The sequence below is a fragment of the Momordica charantia genome, assembly GCF_013281855.1.
Source record: "Momordica charantia cultivar OHB3-1 chromosome 8 unlocalized genomic scaffold, Mcharantia_2.0 BLBB01000008.1, whole genome shotgun sequence".
In the NCBI taxonomy this organism is placed as follows: domain Eukaryota; kingdom Viridiplantae; phylum Streptophyta; class Magnoliopsida; order Cucurbitales; family Cucurbitaceae; genus Momordica; species Momordica charantia.
In genome coordinates this window covers 20902976-20925262 of record NW_028275166.1, presented here as the reverse complement: position 1 = coordinate 20925262, position 22287 = coordinate 20902976, and the positions used below count along the sequence as shown (strand labels likewise).

The window sequence follows — 22287 nt, the reverse complement described above, 5'->3', positions numbered from 1 at the left end:
ACTCTCTGAGTCTTGTAGCTTACTGTGAATTATTCATTGGAAATGATGATGTACAACTTCACATTAATTATTTAATTAATGTGGTGGGTAGTAGCTGTAACTCTTGGGTATTGCCTTGGAAATGAAACTACTTGTCTTCCTGTTAGCCATAAATCAAAATATTTCTTTTCGTTTTCGCGGATGAAAATGTGCCTATCTTTAATTATTTTTTAAATAACTTCTTATCCGTACTGTTTGGGGGAAAGAATACCCAGGACACGTGGAGGACAGCTATTGGTGCCCCGAGGTGACCCATGAGTCATGCCCCAGCTCGGACCGCCGAAATCACCACCACTAGCGTTGATGCTAAGTATAAGGGCCGAGGTGAGCCTGGCTAAGGTCCGACCTACCGGGAAGCTCGGTGGGGGCCGATGTGAGCTACTGTCAGCGGCGTGATTATCGGGTGTAACCGTCGGTCCCGAGATTACCGGGTGTAACCGTCGCGAGATTAGCGGGACTACCACCCATAAGTAGAGGACCTCACTCCACGATCAGGTACGATGATTTCTGACCTCGAACAAAAAACTAGGAATCCGACCTATACTGACTTGATCGTCGGAGTGCTCACCTTTTTGTGCAGGTCCGCCCAAGTATTCAGATCGGTCCGGAGGCCGAGTTCGAGCTGCAATCTGAAATACACTGTTGTGCATATCCTTGCATAAACAAGATGTAAACATTACTTTTACTAAATATTTTACATTATATGTAAAATTTGTGTTAAAATATTGCGAAGAGGAACTAAAATGATCAATTTTTAAAAGTACATGAACTAACATGAACATTTTCAAAATACCGAGACTAAAACTATTGGGACCAACATAATATTTTAAACTTTTATATATATATATACACTCTGCATTTATCTTCCTACTTGTGGTTGTAAGTGAATAATGGAGACGGACTGAAACGTATAAATATTGTTTCTTATATAATTTCATTATTCTCCATTCATTTTTTTCGCTCAAATTATAAAAAATACTCTTGAAATTTTCCTTTTAAAGTCTGTTTAAAAAATACCTCTATCTTATCAAAAGTTACAAAATACTACTCTCATTAATGTGGAAGCTTGCATTTTAATAAGAGAGAAAATCTAGAAGAAACTATGGTTTTTAAAAGTGTTATAGAAGTCGAGGATTGAAATCGTGAAGAGAATGACAGGTTCGTCCACATTTTTTCTCTTTTAAAACTTAATTCACACAAACTTCCACGTAAACTACAAATCATTCAAGATTTGTACTCCATTCATTTTTCCTTCAAAATATTTAATGAATTTTTGCTCAAATCATATTTTTCATAAAATTTTTATGAAAGGTCATTAAACTTTTGAAAATGACAGAGAGATAAAGTTAAAAGGAGTACTTTTTAATTATTTCGCTATCACATATATGCCTAAGAAATTTTGTGGGCATATAAAGCGAAGTTGGGAGGAGAAAAGAATAATAGGTACGGAGAGAAAAATGTGGAGACTTAAGTTGGGAGAAGGAGCAAACAACCCATACTTATGGAGTAGCAACAACTTTGTGGGAAGACAAACGTGGGATTTCGAGGCTGATGAAGGAACTCCAGAGGAGCGAGCTCAAATAGAAGCAGCTCGCAAAACTTACTTCCAAAATCGCTTCAAAGTTCAATGCAGCAATGACTTGTTTTGGAAGTTTCAGGTTATTTTTTTTTTAAATTAGATATTAAATCTCTTCCAGTGGTTGATAGGGGTATTTACGGATGGAGCGGAGACGGGGAAGTATTTTCCATCTCCGTCGTCACTACCGTTTCAATCTATACATCATTTGGTATGAAATTATATATTTAAATAAGTTCCCACTATCTTGACAATAAATTCGAAAAGTTAAATTTTACAAAATCTCAAATTATTTGAAAATATGTAAACTTTAAAGAATATAGAGAGGTAGGATTAGGATTAGAGTGGATAGACTGAGATGAAGTTTATATATATACATATGCCTGTGTAAGAAAATAAGGTGAGCGGGAACATAGCATGTTTTCTGTTTCCATTCTCATTTTGGTGACGGGGACAAAATGTCTCGGGTCCCTATTTTGAGAATAGTCCAAGTGAAAATTTCCGACTTCTTTCATTTTTTGTTTTGAACTTTCGAACATTATTTTAGAACTTTGAACTTTATCATAAAAAAATTATTTTAATCACCAATCGTTATTCTTTTTAATAATTTAATTGAAGATAACATGACATAAACATATATTTTGTTTAGTTTACTAGGATCCCTACATGTTTACTTAAACAAGTATTTGAAACAACACGTTAAGTTAAGTGTTAGATTTTTAAACATAGAATATTTATTTAAAAGGATTGATGAAACAATTATAGCAAGGATTTAAAACTTTGTTTTTTATTATTTTTAATTTTTTACGCAAATATAAAATCATGAGGCTAAAATAAAATATTAAAAAAGTTAAATTAATTTGTTTTTTTAGTACAATTAAATTAAAATTTTAAGATAAGAATAGGAGTTAAATTTATGTTGATTAACTGCAGTTTTTACGTGAGAAAAATTTCAAACAAACAATTCCAAAAGTGGTGGTGGAGGAAGGAGGAAGTGTAACAAAAGAAACAGCGACCATTGCGCTGAGAAGAGCCACAACGTTCTTTGCAGCCTTACAAAGCAACCATGGCCATTGGCCTGCTGAAAACTCTGGCCCTTTGTTCTATGCCCCACCCATGGTACAATTAATTAATTCTTTCTATTTATTTTGGAAAAATACTTAAATTTTTATCGGTGAGTAAACCACCATTGAATGTTTGACAACAAAGAGAGAATTGTATCAATATTCATTGGATATATCTTGTTTGGGGAAGAGAATACCCTGGACACATGGAGGACCCTATTGGTGCTCCAAGATGACTCATGAGTCATGCCCCACAATGATGCACTTGTGATCGCTCCCTTGATTGATCATGTGGTGGTTAGGAGGGTGCTGGTAGACGGAGGCGCATCTGCTAACATCCTGTCCTTACCGACCTACCTCGCCTTGGGTGGACGAGGTCGCAATTGAAGAAAAGCCCGACACCGCTGGTTGGGTTCTCTGGAGAATCGGCCATCCCAGAAGGTTGCATCGACTTGCCGGTCACGCTTGGGCAGGACCAAACTCGGGTCACCCAAATGGCCGAGTTCGTGGTGATTGACGGTAGATCGGCCTATAACGCCATCTTTGGGAGACCCATCATCCACTCATTTCGGGCCATTCCCTCGACACTTCATCAAGTTTTGAAGTATTCCACCCCTAATGGCGTGGGCACGGTCCGAGGAGAACAGACCGCTTCAAGGGAGTGCTATGCCTCCGCACTCAAAGGCTCATGGGTCTGCGCCCTTGAAACTCTCGCCAGTAGGGATGGGACGCTCGAGTTCAAGGCCGACCTGTCGAGGAGGGAGTTTGCCGCACCCACTGAGGAGCTCGAGCTTGTTCCTCTGCTTAGTCCCGAGAAGCAAGTAAGCATAGGAACCAAGCTGGGGGCCACCGACAGAGAGGAGCTAATCCAATTCCTCAGATCCAACTCGGATGTCTTTGCGTGGTCCCATGAGGACATGCCTGGCATTGACCCGAAAATTATGACGCATCGCCTCAGCATAGATCCGTCATTCCGACCTGTAAAGCAAAAAAAAGACCTATAAACAAGGAGCGGAGTGATGTAATTGTTGAGGAAGTTAGCAAACTTTTGAAAGTTGAATACATAAGAGAAATTTCGTATCCCGAGTGGCTCTCCAATGTTGTATTAGTTAAAAAATCTAACGGAAAGTGGAGAATGTGCGTAGATTTTACGAACTTAAATAAGGCATGCCCGAAAGATTGCTTCCCACTGCCGAGGATTGATCAGCTCGTGGACACCACAGCCGGGCACGAACTGCTCACCATCATGGACGCCTACTCTGGGTACAACCAAATCAAGATGCATGTCCCAGATCAAGGTCATACCGCATTCATAACAGACCAAGGTCTGTACTGTTACAAGGTCATGCCCTTCGGGTTAAAGAAAGCAGGAGCGACCTACCAGAGAATGGTGAACAAAATGTTCGCCAAGCAGATCGGCCGGAATATGGAAGTGTATGTGGACGACATGCTTGTCAAGAGCAAGCAGTCTAAGTCGCATCTCTCCGATCTGACCGAAGCCTTCGAGGTTCTGAGGACATATCAAATGAAGCTCAACCCAGCTAAATGTGCCTTTGGAGTCTCTTCGGGAAAATTCCTTGGCTTCATGGTGAACAACCGGGGAATCAAGGCCAACCCCGAAAAGATTAAAGCCGTGCTCGAGATGGAGGCACCTAAGACGCTGAAGCAGCTTCAGTGCCTCAATGGCAGGATTGCGGCCCTGAACCGGTTTGTTTTAAGATCGACAGATAAGTGCCTTCCTTTCTTCAAAGTCCTACGGAGGAAAGGGCCGTTTGAATGGACAGCGGAGTGCGAGCAAGCATTTCAGCAGTTGAAAAGCTACCTCTGTTCGGCACCTTTGCTCGCCAAGCCCATGCCGGGGGACAAGCTCCAATTGTACTTAGCAGTGTCTGACAGCACCGTCAGCTCAGCCCTAATCAGGCAAGAGGAAGCGCGGCATAACCCGGTCTACTACACAAGCAAGGCTATGACCGAAGCCGAGACCAGATACCCTCAAATGGAAAAGTTGGCTCTTGCTTTAGTCACCTCGGCCCGACGGCTTAAACCATACTTCCAAGCCCATATTGTGGTGGTACTCACTAACTTGCCCCTAAAAAACATCTTCCATAAGCCAGAAGCTTCTGGACGCCTGATGAAGTGGGCAATGGAGCTAAGTGAGTACGACGTCCAGTTCGAACCCAGAACTGCGTTGAAAGGACAAGCAGCGGCAGATTTCATAGCCTAGCTCACACCACCTTCCGAGCTGAGCGAGTTCGACCTACCGTGGACAATCTATGTCGACGGATCCTCCAAGGAGAAGGGGTGCGGGGCCGGGGTCCTCTTGCTCAGACCAAGAGGCGAGCGATTTGAGTATGCCTTGCGGTTCGGCTTCTGGACTTCTAACAACGAGGCTGAGTATGAAGCATTTATTGCCGGCCTGCGAATCGCTAGAGCATTGGGGGCCTCTTGTGTTAAGGTCTTCAGCGACTCCCAGCTGGTTGTGAGCCAGATCAAGGAAGAGTACCAAGCCAAAGACTCCCGAATGGAGAAGTATTTGGGCAAGGTCAGATCGTACCTCGCCCAGTTTCGAACTTACGAAGTAAGCCGGGTTCTCCGAGCAGAAAATTCTAATGCTGACGCCTTGGCCAAGTTAGCATCGGCGTACGAGACCGACCTAGCCAGGTCGGTCCCCGTCGAGATCTTAGATAATCCCTCGATCTCAGAGCCAGATGTGATGGAGATCGGCGCTCCAGAGTCCTCATGGATGGACCCGATTGTGGACTTTATTAGGGGCAACTCACCACAAGACCCCAAGGAGCGCAGAAAGTTGGCAAGGCGAGCAGCTCGGTTCGTGGTCCGAGGTGGAGCATTGTACCGACGCGGCTTTTCCCTGCCTCTATTGAGATGCCTAACCCCTGAAGAGGGCCTGTACGTCCTCAGAGAAATCCACGAAAGAGTGTGCGGCAATCACTCAGGCGCCCGGTTGCTGTCAGCCAAAGTGATCCGACAAGGATACTATTGGCCGACCCTCAGCCAGGACGCCAAGAAGTTCGTTAGAACTTGCGACAATTGCCAACGCTACGGAACCATAATTCACCAACCTCCCGAGCTGCTCACCCCCATCTCAGCCCCATGGCCATTCGCGCAGTGGGGGGTAGATATCATTGGTCCTTTCCCTTTGAGCAAGGGCCAGACCAAATTCGCTGTGGTTGCTGTGGATTACTTCACAAAGTGAGCCGAGACCGAGGCGCTCTCCCACATAACGGAATCCAGAGTCACGTCCTTCGTATGGACAAATATCATATGTCGCTTTGGTATACCGCAGGCCATTGTGACAGACAATAGGAAGCAGTTTGACAACGCCAAGTTCAAAGACTTTTGCAGCAAGCTTGGCATAAGTCACCTTAGCTCGTCCCCCGCACATCCGCAAGCAAATGGGCAGGTGGAGGCAGTCAACAAGATCATCAAGCGAGGCATCAAACTTAGACTAGACTCTAAGAAAGGCAGGTGGGCCGAGGAGCTACCAGAGGTTCTATGGTCGTACCGGACCACCCAAAGAGAATCGACGGGTGAGACCCCGTTCTCCCTGGCCTTCGGCTCCGATGCTGTAGTCTCGGTTGAGATCGGCATGCCATCTGACAGAGTAGAGCATTACGAGCCTACGGCAAATGAGGAAGAGCTGCTCCTTAACCTCGACTTGTTGGAAGAAAGAAGAGCAATGGCCCAGCTACGCCTGGCGGAATATCAGGGCAGAATGGCCAGACATTACAACGCCTGCGTTCGACCTCGGACCTTTCAGGTCGGACATCTGGTCTTAAGGAGGGTCCAAACCCATGTGGGTGCCCTTGATCCGACCTGGGATGGCCCGTTTGAGGTCAAGGGCATAGTCCGACCTGGGACGTATGTATTGGCCGATCTGAAAGGAGACGTCCTCACGCACCCGTGGAACGCGGAGCACCTGAAGCGTTATTATCCTTGAAATACCACAAGGGTTTTCAATGGATCTGTAAAAACTGTTTCAAAAGAATTATGATCGGAATAAATGTGATGATTTAATTTCATGATTCCGAGTTCGACCAGAAATTAAATGGGGGCCACAGACTCCCACGCGATCACATTCCAGCAGTCGGTTAAAATTTAATCCTCCAAAACCTAAGGGTACGAGGTGCAATGCCAAAACCACTGATGAACATAAAATTCAAACCTTCAAGGTAAAGGAACGATGTGAAAAGTTCAAAATGATCAAGCCTCTGAACCTGAGGGTACAATGTACGATATGAAGAACGGCTACGGACTTGGGATTTTAGCCTTTTAACGTTTTTAAGTTAAGGGTGCGATGTTAAAAAATCCAGAGTTTGTGTAATGCATTGAATGCTAGACAGAGATTCAAATTCAAACTTTCAAATTATTTTAATTGAAGGCGCGACCTCAAAAGTAAGAGGTGCGAGGTGACATTGGCTGCAGTTCAAAGAAAAAGCAAAGAAAGGAAAGATGTTGCCAACAACAAAGTAAAAACAAATGGGAGCTTCTTTATTGAATGGAGAGCAGAGCCAAGGCTTATAGACCTTGCAGCTCTGCCCTGACACTTACAAGCAAAAAACAAAAGAAAAGAGAAGAAAGACAGCGAAAAGCCTCTTGAAGGGTGGTCGCCTAAGAGCCTGCTTGAGGAGCGCCCTCTTTAGTGGTGCCGACCTGATCCTCTTCGAGGTCGGAGTAGTCAGAGTCCAGATCTCTGACGTACTTATCCACCAACGCTTGGGGGCCAGGGGTGTCGCTAGGCCCAAACGCCCACTGCTCAGCATACCTCTTCTTCAGACCACCGAGATCGATCTGAAGGTCAGGCATGTCGGAAGCAATGCCCTTCATGAGAAACTTGAAGCCCGCGTCAGAGAAGTCTTTGGCAAATCCATCAAAGTCAGGATGTTGCCTAAACGATTCCTCCAATAGGACTCCATTGCTGAGACGCTCCTTCACCGTCTCCAGCTCGGCAGTCGCATGCTTCAGCTCCTCCTCCTTCGCTACAAGCGCCTGGAGCATGTCGTCCTTCTCCTTGAGGAGTTGGAACTTCTCCTTCTCCAAGCCCTTGGTGATAGCATGGGCAGCTCGGAGCTGGACCTTGCGTCTGTCTTCTTCCTTCTTCAGCAGCTCGGCCTTGGTCTCCACCTCGGCCTTCAAAATTTCCACCTCAGAGTGAGCCTTCAGCAGCTCATCCTTCATGGTGGAGGAAGCAGCCTCCAAGGTAGCAGATAACTCCTCTTTCTCCCTCGCTGCCAGAACTTCCCTCCCATCCAGCTCGGCCTTTACGGCCAGAGCCGATTGAATGGAAGCAACAAACGCCTGAGAAAAGGTACAAATAAGAAGTTGGACCGAGCTACATGTTAGGTAAATTGAGCAAAAACACCAATCTTACCTCAGCGGCGTAGTCGATGGTCCTCTGCAGAACGGACCCTGGGTCACTTACAAATTTGGACGCCCTCCTTAGACAGCGGTCCAAACTTGCGGCCGAGATGCGGGACACCTGGTCCCTCACCCCAGAACTTGACGGCTCAACTCTGAACCGTGCCGTCACATCGGACGTCCCGCCCATCCTGGCCTCAAGATCGTCCACCCGATCTGTGAAGCTCGCAGGCAAGACCCCACAAGATCCGACCTCCAAGGGGGAGGTGGTCTTCTTCTTCTTCCTCCTTCGCTTCAGAGGGACTTCCTCCCTCACCTCCTCGCCCAAGGGCGAGACGTCCACCGCCTCGGTCTGATCCCTGGCGCGCTTCTCCCTCGAAGGACCCCCAGAAGACTCCAGCTCGATCACTGGGGCTGGATCTTCCGAGGCTGGCCCTACCACAGCAGGGGTGGCAGGTTTCGAACTCTGGGCGGCCTCAAGAGCATGGGCTCGACCCTTGGACTTGCGCTTCACGTTGCTTGCAAATCCGCAAACCATGGCTGCAAAATAAAAACAGGGGTCAACACAAGGTTAGAGGAAAAAGGGGGGAAGCAAGCTCGGCATACCAAGTTCGGAGTTCGGCCTTGAGGATTCAATGGGACGAACTGCGGGGTTGTAATCTAGCAGCCCGGACTCAAGCAGCAGCTTGTCGGTCACCAAGGTTCCGACCTTCCTACCCCTCGAAAAACGCTCCTTGTAATATTTCAGCGTGTCGAAGGAGGCTTGCGTAAGCTCGGGGACTGGTCGGATTGAAACTGCACAAAGACAAAATTTGAGTCAGACCTGAATAACAAGAAAGAAAGTTATCACAAGAAGTAAGAACTACTCTGTACCTAGGTTCCCAAACCTAGTGGGAACGTCAAAGAAGGAACGACCTTACTCGTCCTTTGCAAGCCATTCCCAGAAGCGTAGAACCACTTCCTCACCTATCCCTTGATGGAGGTCGGCCCCTTAACTATACCGCCTGCGCCTTTCCTTGCGCACATATAGAACCGACCAGGCTTCTTAGCTATCCTTTTCGCTTCGAAGCACGCGAGGAGCTGGTCTACGTCTAACAGCTCGGCCTCTTCACTATCCCGAGCTCGTAGCCAAAAAAGGATGGCCAAAGCGAAAATGACACCCCACCCATTGGGGGCCACTTGAGCCGGAGCCAGCCCAGTTCGGAAAAGAAACTCTTGGACGAAAGGGTGAAGGGGAAGTCTGAGGCCGTACTCAAACATTTTGAAGTAGAGAGTGACCCATCTCTCTGGAGGATTGTCAGCTCTCTCCCCCTCCTCCGGAATCCTAAGGAGGATGTTCTCAGGGATAGCGAACCCCCTACGAAGGGATCCGAGGTAGTGCTCAGGTATCCTAGAAGGGTATTCCAAACCCTGACCCGAGGTGGAGGCATCACTATCCTCCCCGTCATCGGAGAACATAAAGTTTTCTATCTCCTCGAGCTCGGACTCTAACCTACGAGCTAAATCCTCATCGGATCCTAAGTTGCTGCTTAAAGAGGACGACATGGCAACTACGTTCGAAAGAGAAAGCGAGGGAAGAGACCGACCTACCAAGGGTTCGAGCTACCTTCAGATCGAACTCCAAGAATTCAGGGAACGTAAGGTATGACCTGAAGGATTGGGGGTATTTATAGCTCGTCGAAAAAATTTCCCCACCGTACACGTGTAATCAACGAGCGGCTAGGATCCTCCCTAAGATCCGAAGCGTCGGAATATTTGAATATTCCGACGATAAATCTACCGCAACGGTTATATTTTCCCATGAATAGGAAGTCGCCACGCGTCCAAAGCAAGTCGAATGAACTTCTCTTCCAGGTCGAGATCGGACCAGACAGAGAGGGGGCCAATGTTTGGGGAAGAGAATACCCTGGACACATGGAGGACCCCTATTGGTGCTCCAAGATGACTCATGAGTCATGCCCAGCTCGGACCGCCGAGATCACCACCACTAGCGTTGACAGATCTAAGTATGAGGGCCGAGGTGAACCTGGCCGAGGTCCGACCTATCGGGAAGCTCGGTAGGGGCCGATGTGAGCTACTGTCAGCGGCGTGATTATCGGGTGTAACCGTCGGTCCCGAGATTACCGGGTGTAACCGACGGTCCCGAGATTACCGGGTGTAACCGTCGCGAGATTAGCGGGACTACCACCCATAAGTAGAGGACCTCACTCCACGATCAGGTACGATGGTTTCTGACCTCGAACTAAATTGGGAATCCGACCTATACTGACTTGATCGTCGGAGTGCTCACCTTTTTGTGCAGGTCCGCCCAAGTATTCAGATCGGTCCGGAGGCCGAGTTCGAGCTGCAATCTGAAATACACTGTTGTGCATATCCTTGGATAAACATATCTCAAAACTAATTGGCAATTAGAAGAGTAGTTCATGTCTATTATAAACCATATTGCAAGGTCTCTTTTCTTTTTCAATGTGTGATCCTTAACAAATTCAAAGACGTATAATTATTTTTAGGTTAAAAGACATATTTGGTTCCTGTACTTTCGCTAAATTAACAATTAGTTTCTGAACTTTAGTTTGTAACAATTTAGTCTCTCTACTCTCAAATTGGTAACAATTTAATCTCTAAACATTTTTATGTTATAATTTAGTCCCTTTAATTTAAAGTTTATATCAATTATATTCCTATCATGAAAATTTTTTGTTAAGTTTTTTACATCGGTAGATCAACAAACCAATAAGAGACCCAAATATATTTATACTTTACAAAGATTAAATCATCGTATGATAAAACTGACACTTAACTTTGTTGAGATTTTTCACGGTAGAGACTACATCGTTGCATACTATAGTTTATGGACTAAACTGTTACTAGTTTAAAAGTACATGAGACTAAATTGTTATAAATTATAGTTTATGGACTTTGGTTACTTTAGTGAAATTAGTATAGGAACGAAATATACTTTGTTTAACCTTCTTTTCAAAAAACAATGAGTTGTCAAACATTCATGGGCGGTTAGAGATAGGTCCCTTTCCGGTAAGAACCGAAGTGTTTTCGATGGACTTTGTCCTGTATGCATGCTTATTTTGTAATTTATTTATTTATTATTAACGTGTTATCGCGTGGACTGATCTATTTTTCTACCACGGGCAAAAAGGTATTTGCATTTTACATTACAGGACATCTTGGCACTATATTTCCAGAGGAACATCAAAAAGAACTCCTTCGCTATGCATATTGTCATCAGGTAAAATTGTTGGCCTTACTAAATTTGATTGAGATTAATGAATAAAAAGAGTTTTAAAAAAATACATATGGTTCCCTATACTTTAATATGTAATGGTTTAGACCCTTCTCTAGTTTAAAATTTGTACAAATTTAAATCATAAATTTTATAATGTCGAAATTTAGTCACGATAGTTTAACATATTTTTAATAATTTAGTCTCTAGTGTGAAAAATCTCGTTAAAGTATATAATAGAAGTTTTATTCAGGTAGATCAATATTCACTCAAGGGTACAGTATATGCTTATAAACTTTAGTAACTAATTTGTTACTTACTAAAGATAAATATTTTACCATTAAGAAAATTATTACACTACGAACGAAGTTGTTCCAAATTTTAAATTATATGAACCAAGTCTTTACCTACTAACATTTTGGACTAAATTATTACAAAATTCCAAACTATTTATACTAAATTGACTAAATTATTACAAAATTCCAAACTATTGATACTAAATTGATAAATATATATTGATATTCATGAGGTTTCATCTCAAAATAAATTAGATATGTGAGGTCTTAGACCACTTATATTATAAACCTTTTTTAGATATTTTATTTTTTCCATAGATATTAAAGCTTAAGGACAAAATAGTTACATTAGATTGGATCAAATGAGTTTTTTTAACCAACATAAGTCGTTATTGTTAGATTCCATTTGATAACCATTTTGTTTTGGTTCTACGTGGCACCCATCCACACATAGATATATATATTTTTTGAACCGTTTCAAAATCTAGCTAAATTTTAAAAGCCGGAGAAAAAAGTTTAGAAACTTGTTTTCGTTTTAAAAATTTGGCTAAAGTTTAAAAGTCTTTTTAAAAACGTGAAAACATATAAAATAAAATTGTAACCAAAACAAGTATAATTTAAAAAACCAGAAAATTCAAAATGAAATGATTATCAAAGAGTGAAGCTCTATTAAATATAATTGTAAACAGGGGCACATATTTCATGATAGAAATGATCTTTAAATGATTTTTCCATTTCAGAATGAAGATGGCGGATGGGGATTGTACATTATGGGAGAAAGTTGTATGCTTTGCACGGTCTTAAACTATATTCAACTGCGTTTGCTTGGAGAAGAACCCGATACCGATGCTTGTAACAGAGCTCGAAAATGGATTCTAGACCATGGAGGTGCTCTTTACATACCTTCTTGGGGAAAAATTTGGCTTTCAGTGAGTAGTTTATCAATAACTCTAGATGTTTTTTTTAATGAAATAAGGAATTTATGAGGATGAATTGCATGGAAATGTAGATTGAGTAGTTTATCAATAACTCTAGATGTTTTTTTAATGAAATAAGGAATTTATGAGGATGAATTGCATGGAAATGTAGATTTTGGGTGTGTACGAGTGGGATGGAGCAAACCCTATGCCTCCAGAATTTTGGTTGTTTGGAAATGCATTGCCTTTGAAACCTGGACATCTGCTTGGCTACTCTAGATTAACGCTTCTTCCAATGTCATATTTATATGGAAAGCGATTCGTGGGAACTCTCACTCCTCTCATTCTACAGTTACGCCAAGAAATATATACTCAACCATACAGCAACATAAAATGGAGTCCAGCTCGCCATTATTGTGCAAAGGTATTTGTTTGTTAACCAACTTATATAATCATTTGATATGTTTATATAGAGAGTATGAAACTAAATTAGTGAAAGAGGTGATTAGATCGAGGAGAGCTCAACAAATGAAGTCAATTAAAAGAAGTAGCCTATGTCCACTCTTTGTTTACGATTTAAACCAAATATATATTTTTTTTATTGAAGATGAACATTGAAAAGAAGAATGCGAAGAAGAACTTGAGTTTAGGAGAAATAAACATCTTACTGTTTGGTCATGCAAATGACCAACTTCGTGAAGCTCGGATTTAGGGGGCTGACGTACGAAAGAACCTGCATAGAGAAAATAAAAAGCTTCATTGCTCAAATAAGTCTCCATCCGATCTATTATTCTAAAGATAATAGTTTTGTATATCTGAAAATTGAGGTGTGTAGGGTGTTGAACTTTCAACAGTCATTGAGGAGCGGTTACGACCGTCCTGTAAATCACAACGTGTTGTCAGAAAGACGATTGAGTGTTTTTGTGACATCCTTGTTCGCGGAGCTATATCCTTTTGGCCGAGGTAGTCCGTGGCCGAGCTATGAATCAATGCGGAGATAGTTTATGGCCGAGGTAGCTCTTATGACCGAGATCTCTCTTATGGCTGAGAAGTACTTCTTCTGGTTGAGATATCTCTTATGCCGAGATAGCTTTTATTGGTCCACGTTTCATGTTGTTTGTTATCACTCAACATTGGCCCCTCTTTCGAGTTGTGATTGGATACGGTCGGCTCTGAAGTTCAGACGTGATGACCTTCTTTCATTAAGCTCATCATTTAGGATTACGCGAGCTCTCTATGGGGAGCTTGCGTTTAGGCCGAGGTGAGATCATGAGCTTTCTAGTAATTGCTCATCTTTTAGGCTTACCTTAACTCTCTCATGGGAGCTCACATTTAGGTCGAGGTGAGCTTTGTCGTGATAGTCCATCATTTAGGCTTTTGCAGCTCTCTCATAGGGGCTTGCATTAAGGCCAAGGTGAGTTTTGTCATGATACTTTATCCATTAGGCTTATGCGAGCTCTCTCATCGGGACTTGCGTTTAGACAGAGGTGAGCTTTGTTGTGATACCTCATTCTTTAGGCTTACACTAGCTTTCTCTTGGGAGCTTGTGCTTAGGCTAAGGCGAACTTTGTCATGATATACCTCGTCCCTTTAGGCTTACATTAACCCTCTCATGGGAGCTTTCACTTAGGCCAAGGTGAGTTTTGTCGTGATACCTCATCCTATAGGCTTACTCCAACTCTCTCATAGAAACTCACATTTAGACTGAGGAGCATCGTTGTAAGCTAATTCTTTAAACTTGACTCTAGGTGGTTGTGGTCTTCCAAGTCAAGGTGATCTTGATTAGTCCCTCCTGGAGATGATAATAAGTCTCTCCTTAGATTTCTTCTTTTGGCTTGCATGAGCTATCTCCCTAGATATCTCATCATTTAAACCAGATGGGATATCTAATGCTGGCTCATCCTTTTAGCTTAGGTGAGCAGTTTGAGGAGAGGTCATTCTCGATGTTGAGATGAGCTATTTTGATGGAGTGTTCATCATTGAGGTCGAGGTAAGCTACCAGATAGTTCGTCGTTGAGGTTGAAGTGAGTAATCTAATGGGAGCTCATCCTTAATGCCTATATGAGTTATTCTGATGAAGAGTTCATCATTGAGATCGAGGTGAACTACCTGATAGCCCGTCGTTGAGGTGGAGGTGAGCTATCTGGTGGGAGCTCTTCGTTGATGTCAAGATGGGCTACTTGGTGCAAGCTAATTATCCTAATCGAGGTAAACTATCTCGATCAATATGAACTATCTAATAGCTCCTCCTTAATTAAGGTTTTGATGAGCTATCTAGTGGAAGCTTGTCCTTTTCACCAATATGATCTCCCTGTTAGCTCATCTAATGTTGAGGCTGAGATAAGCTATCTGATTCGAAAGCTTTCCTTGTAGGGTTTGCTTGAATTGGATAATTATGAAATTCGGCGTTGTCTAGCTCAAAGAGGTTATATGACTTTAGACTACGAATTCCTAGAGACAACGCCAACTATTTGATCATGAAAATGACCAACTTCGCGAAGCTTGAACTTAGGTGGCCTACGTATGAAGGAACCTACATAGAAAACGTAAAAGATACTCAAGCTTGTCTGGGTCTAATTTATTGCTCTAGAGAGAATAGTTTCTCATACCTGAAAAGTCAGGCATGCGGCTCTATTTATAGGTATTGAACTTTTGACAGCAGTTGAAGAGCGATTATGACCGTACTGTAAAGTACGGCAAGTTGTCGGAAAGATGGTTGAATATTTTTGTGATATAGCTCATTCTTGTTGGCTGAGCTAATCCTTTGAGCTATGCTACAACCTTTTAGCACACCAAAGTTATTCCTACATAAATTGGAATATAATAATATTACTTCAACCGTCCCAAATGATAGTTTGGGTGGCTTGCAACCTCAAGAAACATCCTTATGGATATCGAGACAGATAGTGTGTATACCCCACGTATAGAGGTCAAAGGGCCGCCGACTCTTGAAAAATCAAAAAAATAATATTACTTTGGCCTGTCATCTCTAAATATATTATATCCACCCATTTCTAGAATTAACATTAGTTAATAAACAATTCTACTGTCGTTCTCATTTTATAAATTGAATAATATTTTGATCATTAAGTGGACTTTGAGTATCTGGATTGCATTGAACATGACATAGGAGGATAAATGCTTTGAGCGTTCATGGATTCAAAAGTTAGCGTGGGATGCTGTTCACTACCTTGGAGAACCCCTTTTAGGCAGTTGGGCTTTTAAAAGTGTAAGAAATCGAGCCCTCCAAATAGCCAGATTCCACATTGATTATGAAGACCAGAATAGTCATTACATCACAATTGGATGTGTGGAAAAGGTTAGCTATTGCATATAACTTTTTTTGGTTGGTCAATTACAGTATTTAATAGAAGGATAAATATATATTTTAGTCTCTAATATTTCCGTCTTTTTTGTCCTATGTTTTAAAAAATTTCAATTTAATCTCTTATATTTTAACATTTTTCACATATACCATTCTCGTTTTCGTTGGGAAATGTTAAAATAATTGGTCAATGATAAGCTTACATGACATATACTTATCAGTTTGTAAAACGTTTTAGCGAGGAATTAGGTTACCTAAGAGAAGAAAAATTCTAATTCCTTCCAAACGCGTACGGAAGCTGATAAAAAAAAAAAAAACCCTCTCTGTGGTCTGATTCCTCCACTAAATTTTGATAAACTTACTAAGTATCATGTTATGTAAGCTAATCATCATCTACATTTATATTTCACTAACGAGAATAATATGATTGAAAAATGCTAAACATATTAGAGACTAAGTTGGAATCTTTACACAACATTGAACTAAACTAAAATCAAACATTAAGGACTAAATCATATATTTAGCCTTTAGGATAATATTCAAATTACAAATGTGACTTAACTAATATGGTAGAGAGCTACTGAACTTGCAGCCATTGTGTACACTTGCTACTTGGGTTGATGATCCTAATGGACAAGCTTATAAGAAACATCTTGCTCGAGTCAAAGATTATCTATGGATCGGTGAAGATGGAATGAAGATTCAAGTTAGTATTATTCATTAATTCATAGATATTTTATTGAAAACTTGGTACCAATATATATTATAATTATAGTAAATAATTAGAGTAATATATATAAAGAACTCATGTGTGTATATATATACATATACGTATATGCTCACGCAGAGTTTTGGTAGCCAATCATGGGATGTTGCTTTTGCCATTCAAGCGATTCTTGCTACAAATTTCCACCGTGAATTCTCAGACACGCTTAAGAAAGGGCATGACTTCATTAAAAAATCACAGGTATTTATTAACTTATTCACGTAGATTGATCTATGAGTGTGTAGTTAATTAGAGTTACAATTTTGGTGTGTTAAACTAATCATTTGTTTTATCTACTCGTATCAAGATTAGAGAGAATCCTTCGGGTGATTTTCAAAGCATGTATCGTCACATATCAAAAGGATCATGGTCATTCTCTGATCAAGACCATGGATGGCAACTTTCTGATTGTACTGCTGAAAATTTAACGGTGTTGAAAACTCTACTTCTTTAATTTGCATATTATTTAAAATTTTAAATGACCTTCTCATTTATTAATATATAATGATGTCTCAGTGTTGTTTGATATTATCCACAATGCCTCCGGACATGGTTGGAGATCCGATGAAACCACAATGCTTTTTTGATGCTGTCAATATTATACTATCCCTTCAGGTAATGATTGTAATTTTGAATGTTTAGTAATTCTTTTTTCTTTTTTTTTTCATATTTTTTAAATGCATTTTAAATTACATTTAAAATATGTACAAATTGATAAGTACTCAATATTATACTTTCGCCTCATGTTATATTTTTCTCTTCTTTTATCATAATATGTTTACATCAATTTTTCCACCTATTGCTTAGTGTAAGGAATGAACTTCTTAATGATCAATTTCTAAGTGTTTTCTCTCAAATAATTAGGCGAAAAATGGTGGAGTTTCAGCTTGGGAGCCAACAGGCATTGTATCATCATGGTTCGAGGTAAATACACGATCTCTGTGAGATATATATGCTAGAATATAAATCTCAAAAGTAAAAAGAGAGGCTGCTAATTAAATACCTTTATTTTTTTTCTTTATCCTCTCCTTTCAGCGACTAAATCCAGTAGAATTCCTAGAATACTCGATATTGGAGCTTGAGTAAGTAGATAATTTAAGAATATCATTTGAAAAATATTACATTCTTTATAAATTGATGATCTATTTGACCTATATATTTTCCATTTGTTTATTGATGATTGGAATCATTTAAATTAGGTACGTGGAATGCACATCATCATCGCTACAGGCGCTAGTGCTATTTAAGAAGCTATTTCCAAATCATAGGAAGAAAGAGATCGAAACATTTATAACGAAAGGAGTAAACTATATCAAAGAAATGCAGAAAGACGATGGATCATGGTATGGAAACTGGGGAATTTGTCATTTATACGCTACATATTTTGCCATAAAAGGACTAGTGGCAGTTGGATACAGTTACGACAGTTGCTCAACCATAAGAAGAGGTGTGGATTTTCTACTTAAAATTCAATGTCCAGATGGTGGTTGGGGAGAGAGTCACGTTTCCGTTACAAAAAAAGTGTATACACCTCTTCAACACAATGCTTCCAATCTGGTTCAAACTTCTTTTGCTTTGATGGCTTTAATCCATGCTCAACAGGTCAGTAATTTTATCCCTAATTGATAACCATTTCTTTTCTTTCTTTATTAAAAAAAAATTAAACTTCACTTATAAGTATTTTCAAAATCTAAATTTTGAAAAAAAAATAAAAGTGGGTTTCAAAAAACTTGTTTTTGTTTTGTTTTGTTTTTGTTTTTTTTTTTTTAACTTTTGGCTAAATGGTTTCAGACGATTCCTTAACAATTTTATTTAAATATATAGAAACGTGTATAAATTATAAAATTAATAAATGACTATAGGCAAACAGAGATCCAACTCCTGTTCACCGTGCTGCCAAGTTATTGATTAATTCCCAATTGGAAGATGGTGATTACCCCCAACAGGTGGGTTTATGTTAATGTAATAAATTATTTTTATTTCAAACTATTAATTATTTCTTAAATATAAAAAAATTTATTTGTATGGCAGGAAATTACTGGAGCATTTATGGGCAACTGCATGCTACACTATCCATTATATAAGAATGTATTTCCATTGTGGGCACTTGCAGATTATTGTAATTTGGTTCCCTTGCCATAAGCCTCTTAATCTTAATTTATCTTTCACTCTTAATTGGACATAAATGTTATCCTTTTGCTGTTCTTCATCTACTATTATATAGTTTATTTCAATAAGTAAAAAATCTATTTACTTATTTTCATACATTAAATTGAAAATAATAGCTCAGCATCATAGTTTGTCCAAAAAAATGAATTTTCTCCGATGAGTGTCTGAATCGATAATTTTCGAAGAATGGGAGAGTTAAGGATTCGAAAATTATTGTTGAATTAAACGATATTAATAGATGTATATGAATAAATTATACTTTATAAAACATAAAAGATATCATTTTTAATAAAAAATTATAGGATTAGGTATCTCATTTTCAACTATTCATGGTAGTTTCTAATAGATGGATGATTGTTTAAGATGAAATTGAAGTGAGGAGTTGAATCTAACAGCAACAAATATTAGAGGGAACAAAAAGGTTACGACCTTTATACACGAATATGAACTACTAGTTTAATTTGTTATGGATAAAGCAAAATTTGAAAGGAAATATTTTGCATGAAAAAATAATTTTCTAGAGAGATATATATTTAGGTATTCTTAATAGGTACTGTTTCGGGAAGAAAATACCCTGGACACGTGGAGGACCCCTATTGGTGCTCCAAGATGACTCATGAGTCATGTCCAGCTCGGGCCGCCGAGATCACCACCACTAGCGTTGACAGATGCTAAGTATGAGGGCCGAGGTGAACCTGGCCGAGGTCTGATCTACCGGGAAGCTCGGTGGGGACCGAGGTGAGCTACTGTCAGCGGCGTGATTATCAGGTGTAACCGTCGGTCCCGAGATTACCGGGTGTAACCGTCGCGAGATTAGCGGGACTACCACCCATAAGTAGAGGACCTCACTCCATGATCAGGTACGATGATTTCTGACCTCGAACTAAACTGGGAATCCGACCTATACTGGCTTGATCGTCGGAGTGCTCACCTTTTTGTGCAGGTCCGCCCAAGTATTCAGATCAGTCCAGAGGCCGAGTTCGAGCTGCAATCTGAAATACACTGCTGTGCATATCCTTGCATAAACAGGTAACAAAATATGTGGATATTTGCAAATATAGCAACAGTTTCTTTTTTTAAAAAAAAATATGGTAAAATTAAAATTTTATAATTATATTTTCATTTTTATGTTATTTTGATTTTGCGACATTATTTACAAAAATTAATATACTTAAAAATGAAGTATATTGGATATTATTTATGTCAATTGTATGATATAATTGATACACATAATATAAGTATATCACTAAGTAATTTATACTTAATATTAGTTAATAAGTTATACAAATAATAATAATATTATTGATATAACTAATATATCGAATATAAGTTATATTTATATCGAGAATATTAAATATATAAATGATACTTAATATTATGTATATCCTCTTGAGCTGGAAAGAAAAATGTGAGCAATAAGAAAGCTTCTCGTCATTCTTGAATTATGTAAAGCTTTTTTTCTTTTACTTTGTTGAAAACATCTTATTATTTAATTTAATGGCAATCTTTTATTTCATTTCATTGCAAAATTTTGTACTTTAACCATGAGCTAATATCTTTCTCAACCCTTGTATGAAAATTCTGGGCTGATTTTTCTATAAAAACACTTGTGATAGCGCCTTGTGCTCACCACTCCAATGTTTTAACTCTCATTCCGGTAGGATGTTCACAGGTTGGGTGGGTTGATTTAGAGTGGTTTTTTGGACCAACTCGAATTTTCAGGTTGGTGAGATTAGTGAATTGACAAAATCAAATATAATGGTCAACCCAACCCAACCCAATAGTTTCGAGTGGGGTAATGTTGGGTCCTTGGGTTGCATCTTTAAAGGATAAAATGTATGGGCAACCTTGGGTTGCATCTTTAAAGGATAAAATGTATGGGCAACCGGAGAAGTAGTTATATTAAATAGTTTGATTTGAAAAATGGCCAAAACAATCACATATCATGAAAATGATTAAAAGACAGTTAGAGTTGAACTATAGATTTTATATGGACAAATTTACCCTCCCATCAAAATAGGTAAATTTATCCTACTATTACCCCCATAAATTTGTGGCGAAAATGACTACAAGAATTTCAGTTTCAGCGACGAGATGTTTGGCGACGAAATGCATTTCGTAGCCAAAAATATTTTTCGGCGTCGAAAATGGTACTCGTTGCCGAAAGTACCCCCTTTCAGCGACGAAATTTACTTTCGTGGTTGCAGATATCAACCTTCAGCGACGAAAAATGGTGTTCGTCATTGAAGGTGCAAACTTTTGGCGACGAACACTTGTTTCGTCGTTGAAAGGACCCCTTTCAGAGACGAGTTCTAATTTCGTTGCCTAAAGTCCAATTTTGGCGATTAAAATCCCGCCCAGTGAAGACTTTAGGTTATGACTTTTAGAAATCATCGCCAAAAGGGGAACCTTTCAGCGATGGCTTGTAGAAGTCGTCGCTAAAAGATGACCTTTTGGCAACCAATTTGAAATTCGTCACCAAAGGTTACGCGGGAATTCACCTGGCCATTTTTCCCTCTACTTTCAGCGACGATTTTTGGGGGCCTTTGGCGACAAAATTTAAGTTGTCGTCGAAAGTCCTCCAAAATCCCCAAATCCCTATCTCTTTCATTTCGATTTCAAAACAACCCCCCTCTCAATCTTATTGAGATTAATGTGACCTAATCTTAAGTGCCAAGGATAGTTATTTTCTTTACGAGAAACTTTTTGCCTTTTATTTTTAGTTTTAGCATTTTTAAACAACTCGGTATTTAAAACTGCTTTAGTTATGGTTGGTCTTAGCACATACAAGTTGTTTTTAAGCTTAGCAGAACAAATATTTACTCCATTTCTAGAAATGAACACTTCATTTAATTGAAAAAAAAGGTAATACAAATGTTCTAACAAAAAAGTCATTGAAATTAAGTTCCTTTTGATTTTTGGAACTACGTACACATTATCTAATAATATATATAAATTCTTATTCGTAGACAACTTGAGCTCCCCTACCGCCACAACTGAGATGACCTCTCTCGTTCCGACCTTGAGAGTCATCTCTCCGACTTCAAGCTGCCTCCAGGAACTAATTTCCTGAAATGAAGAACAAACGTGATTAGTGGCTCATGAATCTAATATCCAGGCGGAGTCATCATTATCCACTAAACATATTTCCAAAACAAGTAAATCATATTTACCTTCGTTGGCTTTCTTATTCTCGACCAGGTATTTCGGGCAATTGCGTTTCCAATGCCCGTCCACGTTGCAGTGGAAACACTTTCCTTTGTCTGCAACCTTGGCCTTGCCTTTCTTGGCAGCTGTAGCAGTCGAGTCAGGTTTAGACCCCTTACCAGTCGCCTTCTTCTTCTTGAAAGTCTTACTTCTAGAAGAAGAGGGCGCAGACTTGGGTCCAAAGGATGAACTTCGATGGAACCTCTTTGAGGTGACAACATTTGCCTCCCCTTCTTGTTCCTTACTTTTCATAAGAGACTTGTAGGTCTGTAGCTCATTTAAGAGTGTGGTAAGAGTATACTCCAGCTTATTCA

At 40.1% G+C, this 22287-nt stretch overlaps 1 protein-coding gene across 4 annotated transcripts; it reads left to right on the top strand.

Moving 5' to 3' along the window:
• The first annotated feature begins 1454 nt into the window (after positions 1 to 1454).
• LOC111025306 (beta-amyrin synthase) lies at positions 1455 to 18813 on the top strand. 4 transcript variants are annotated; one of them, XM_088127624.1, is made up of 15 exons: positions 1457 to 1697; positions 2549 to 2734; positions 11210 to 11299; positions 12330 to 12518; positions 12679 to 12930; positions 15637 to 15825; positions 16424 to 16537; positions 16679 to 16798; positions 16905 to 17027; positions 17114 to 17212; positions 17462 to 17521; positions 17633 to 17679; positions 17797 to 18199; positions 18460 to 18543; positions 18629 to 18813. In XM_088127624.1, the coding sequence occupies exons 1-15, from the start codon at positions 1497 to 1499 to the stop codon at positions 18737 to 18739; spliced, it is 2268 nt and encodes a 755-aa protein (XP_087983750.1). In that variant the 5' UTR covers positions 1457 to 1496; the 3' UTR covers positions 18740 to 18813. The 4 variants fall into 4 exon arrangements, with proteins under 4 accessions (XP_087983753.1, XP_087983752.1, XP_087983750.1 ...); XM_088127627.1 differs by lacking the exon at positions 12679 to 12930 and having other exon boundaries at positions 1455 to 1697; XM_088127626.1 differs by lacking the exon at positions 15637 to 15825 and having other exon boundaries at positions 1455 to 1697.
• The last annotated feature ends 3474 nt before the right edge of the window (positions 18814 to 22287 follow it).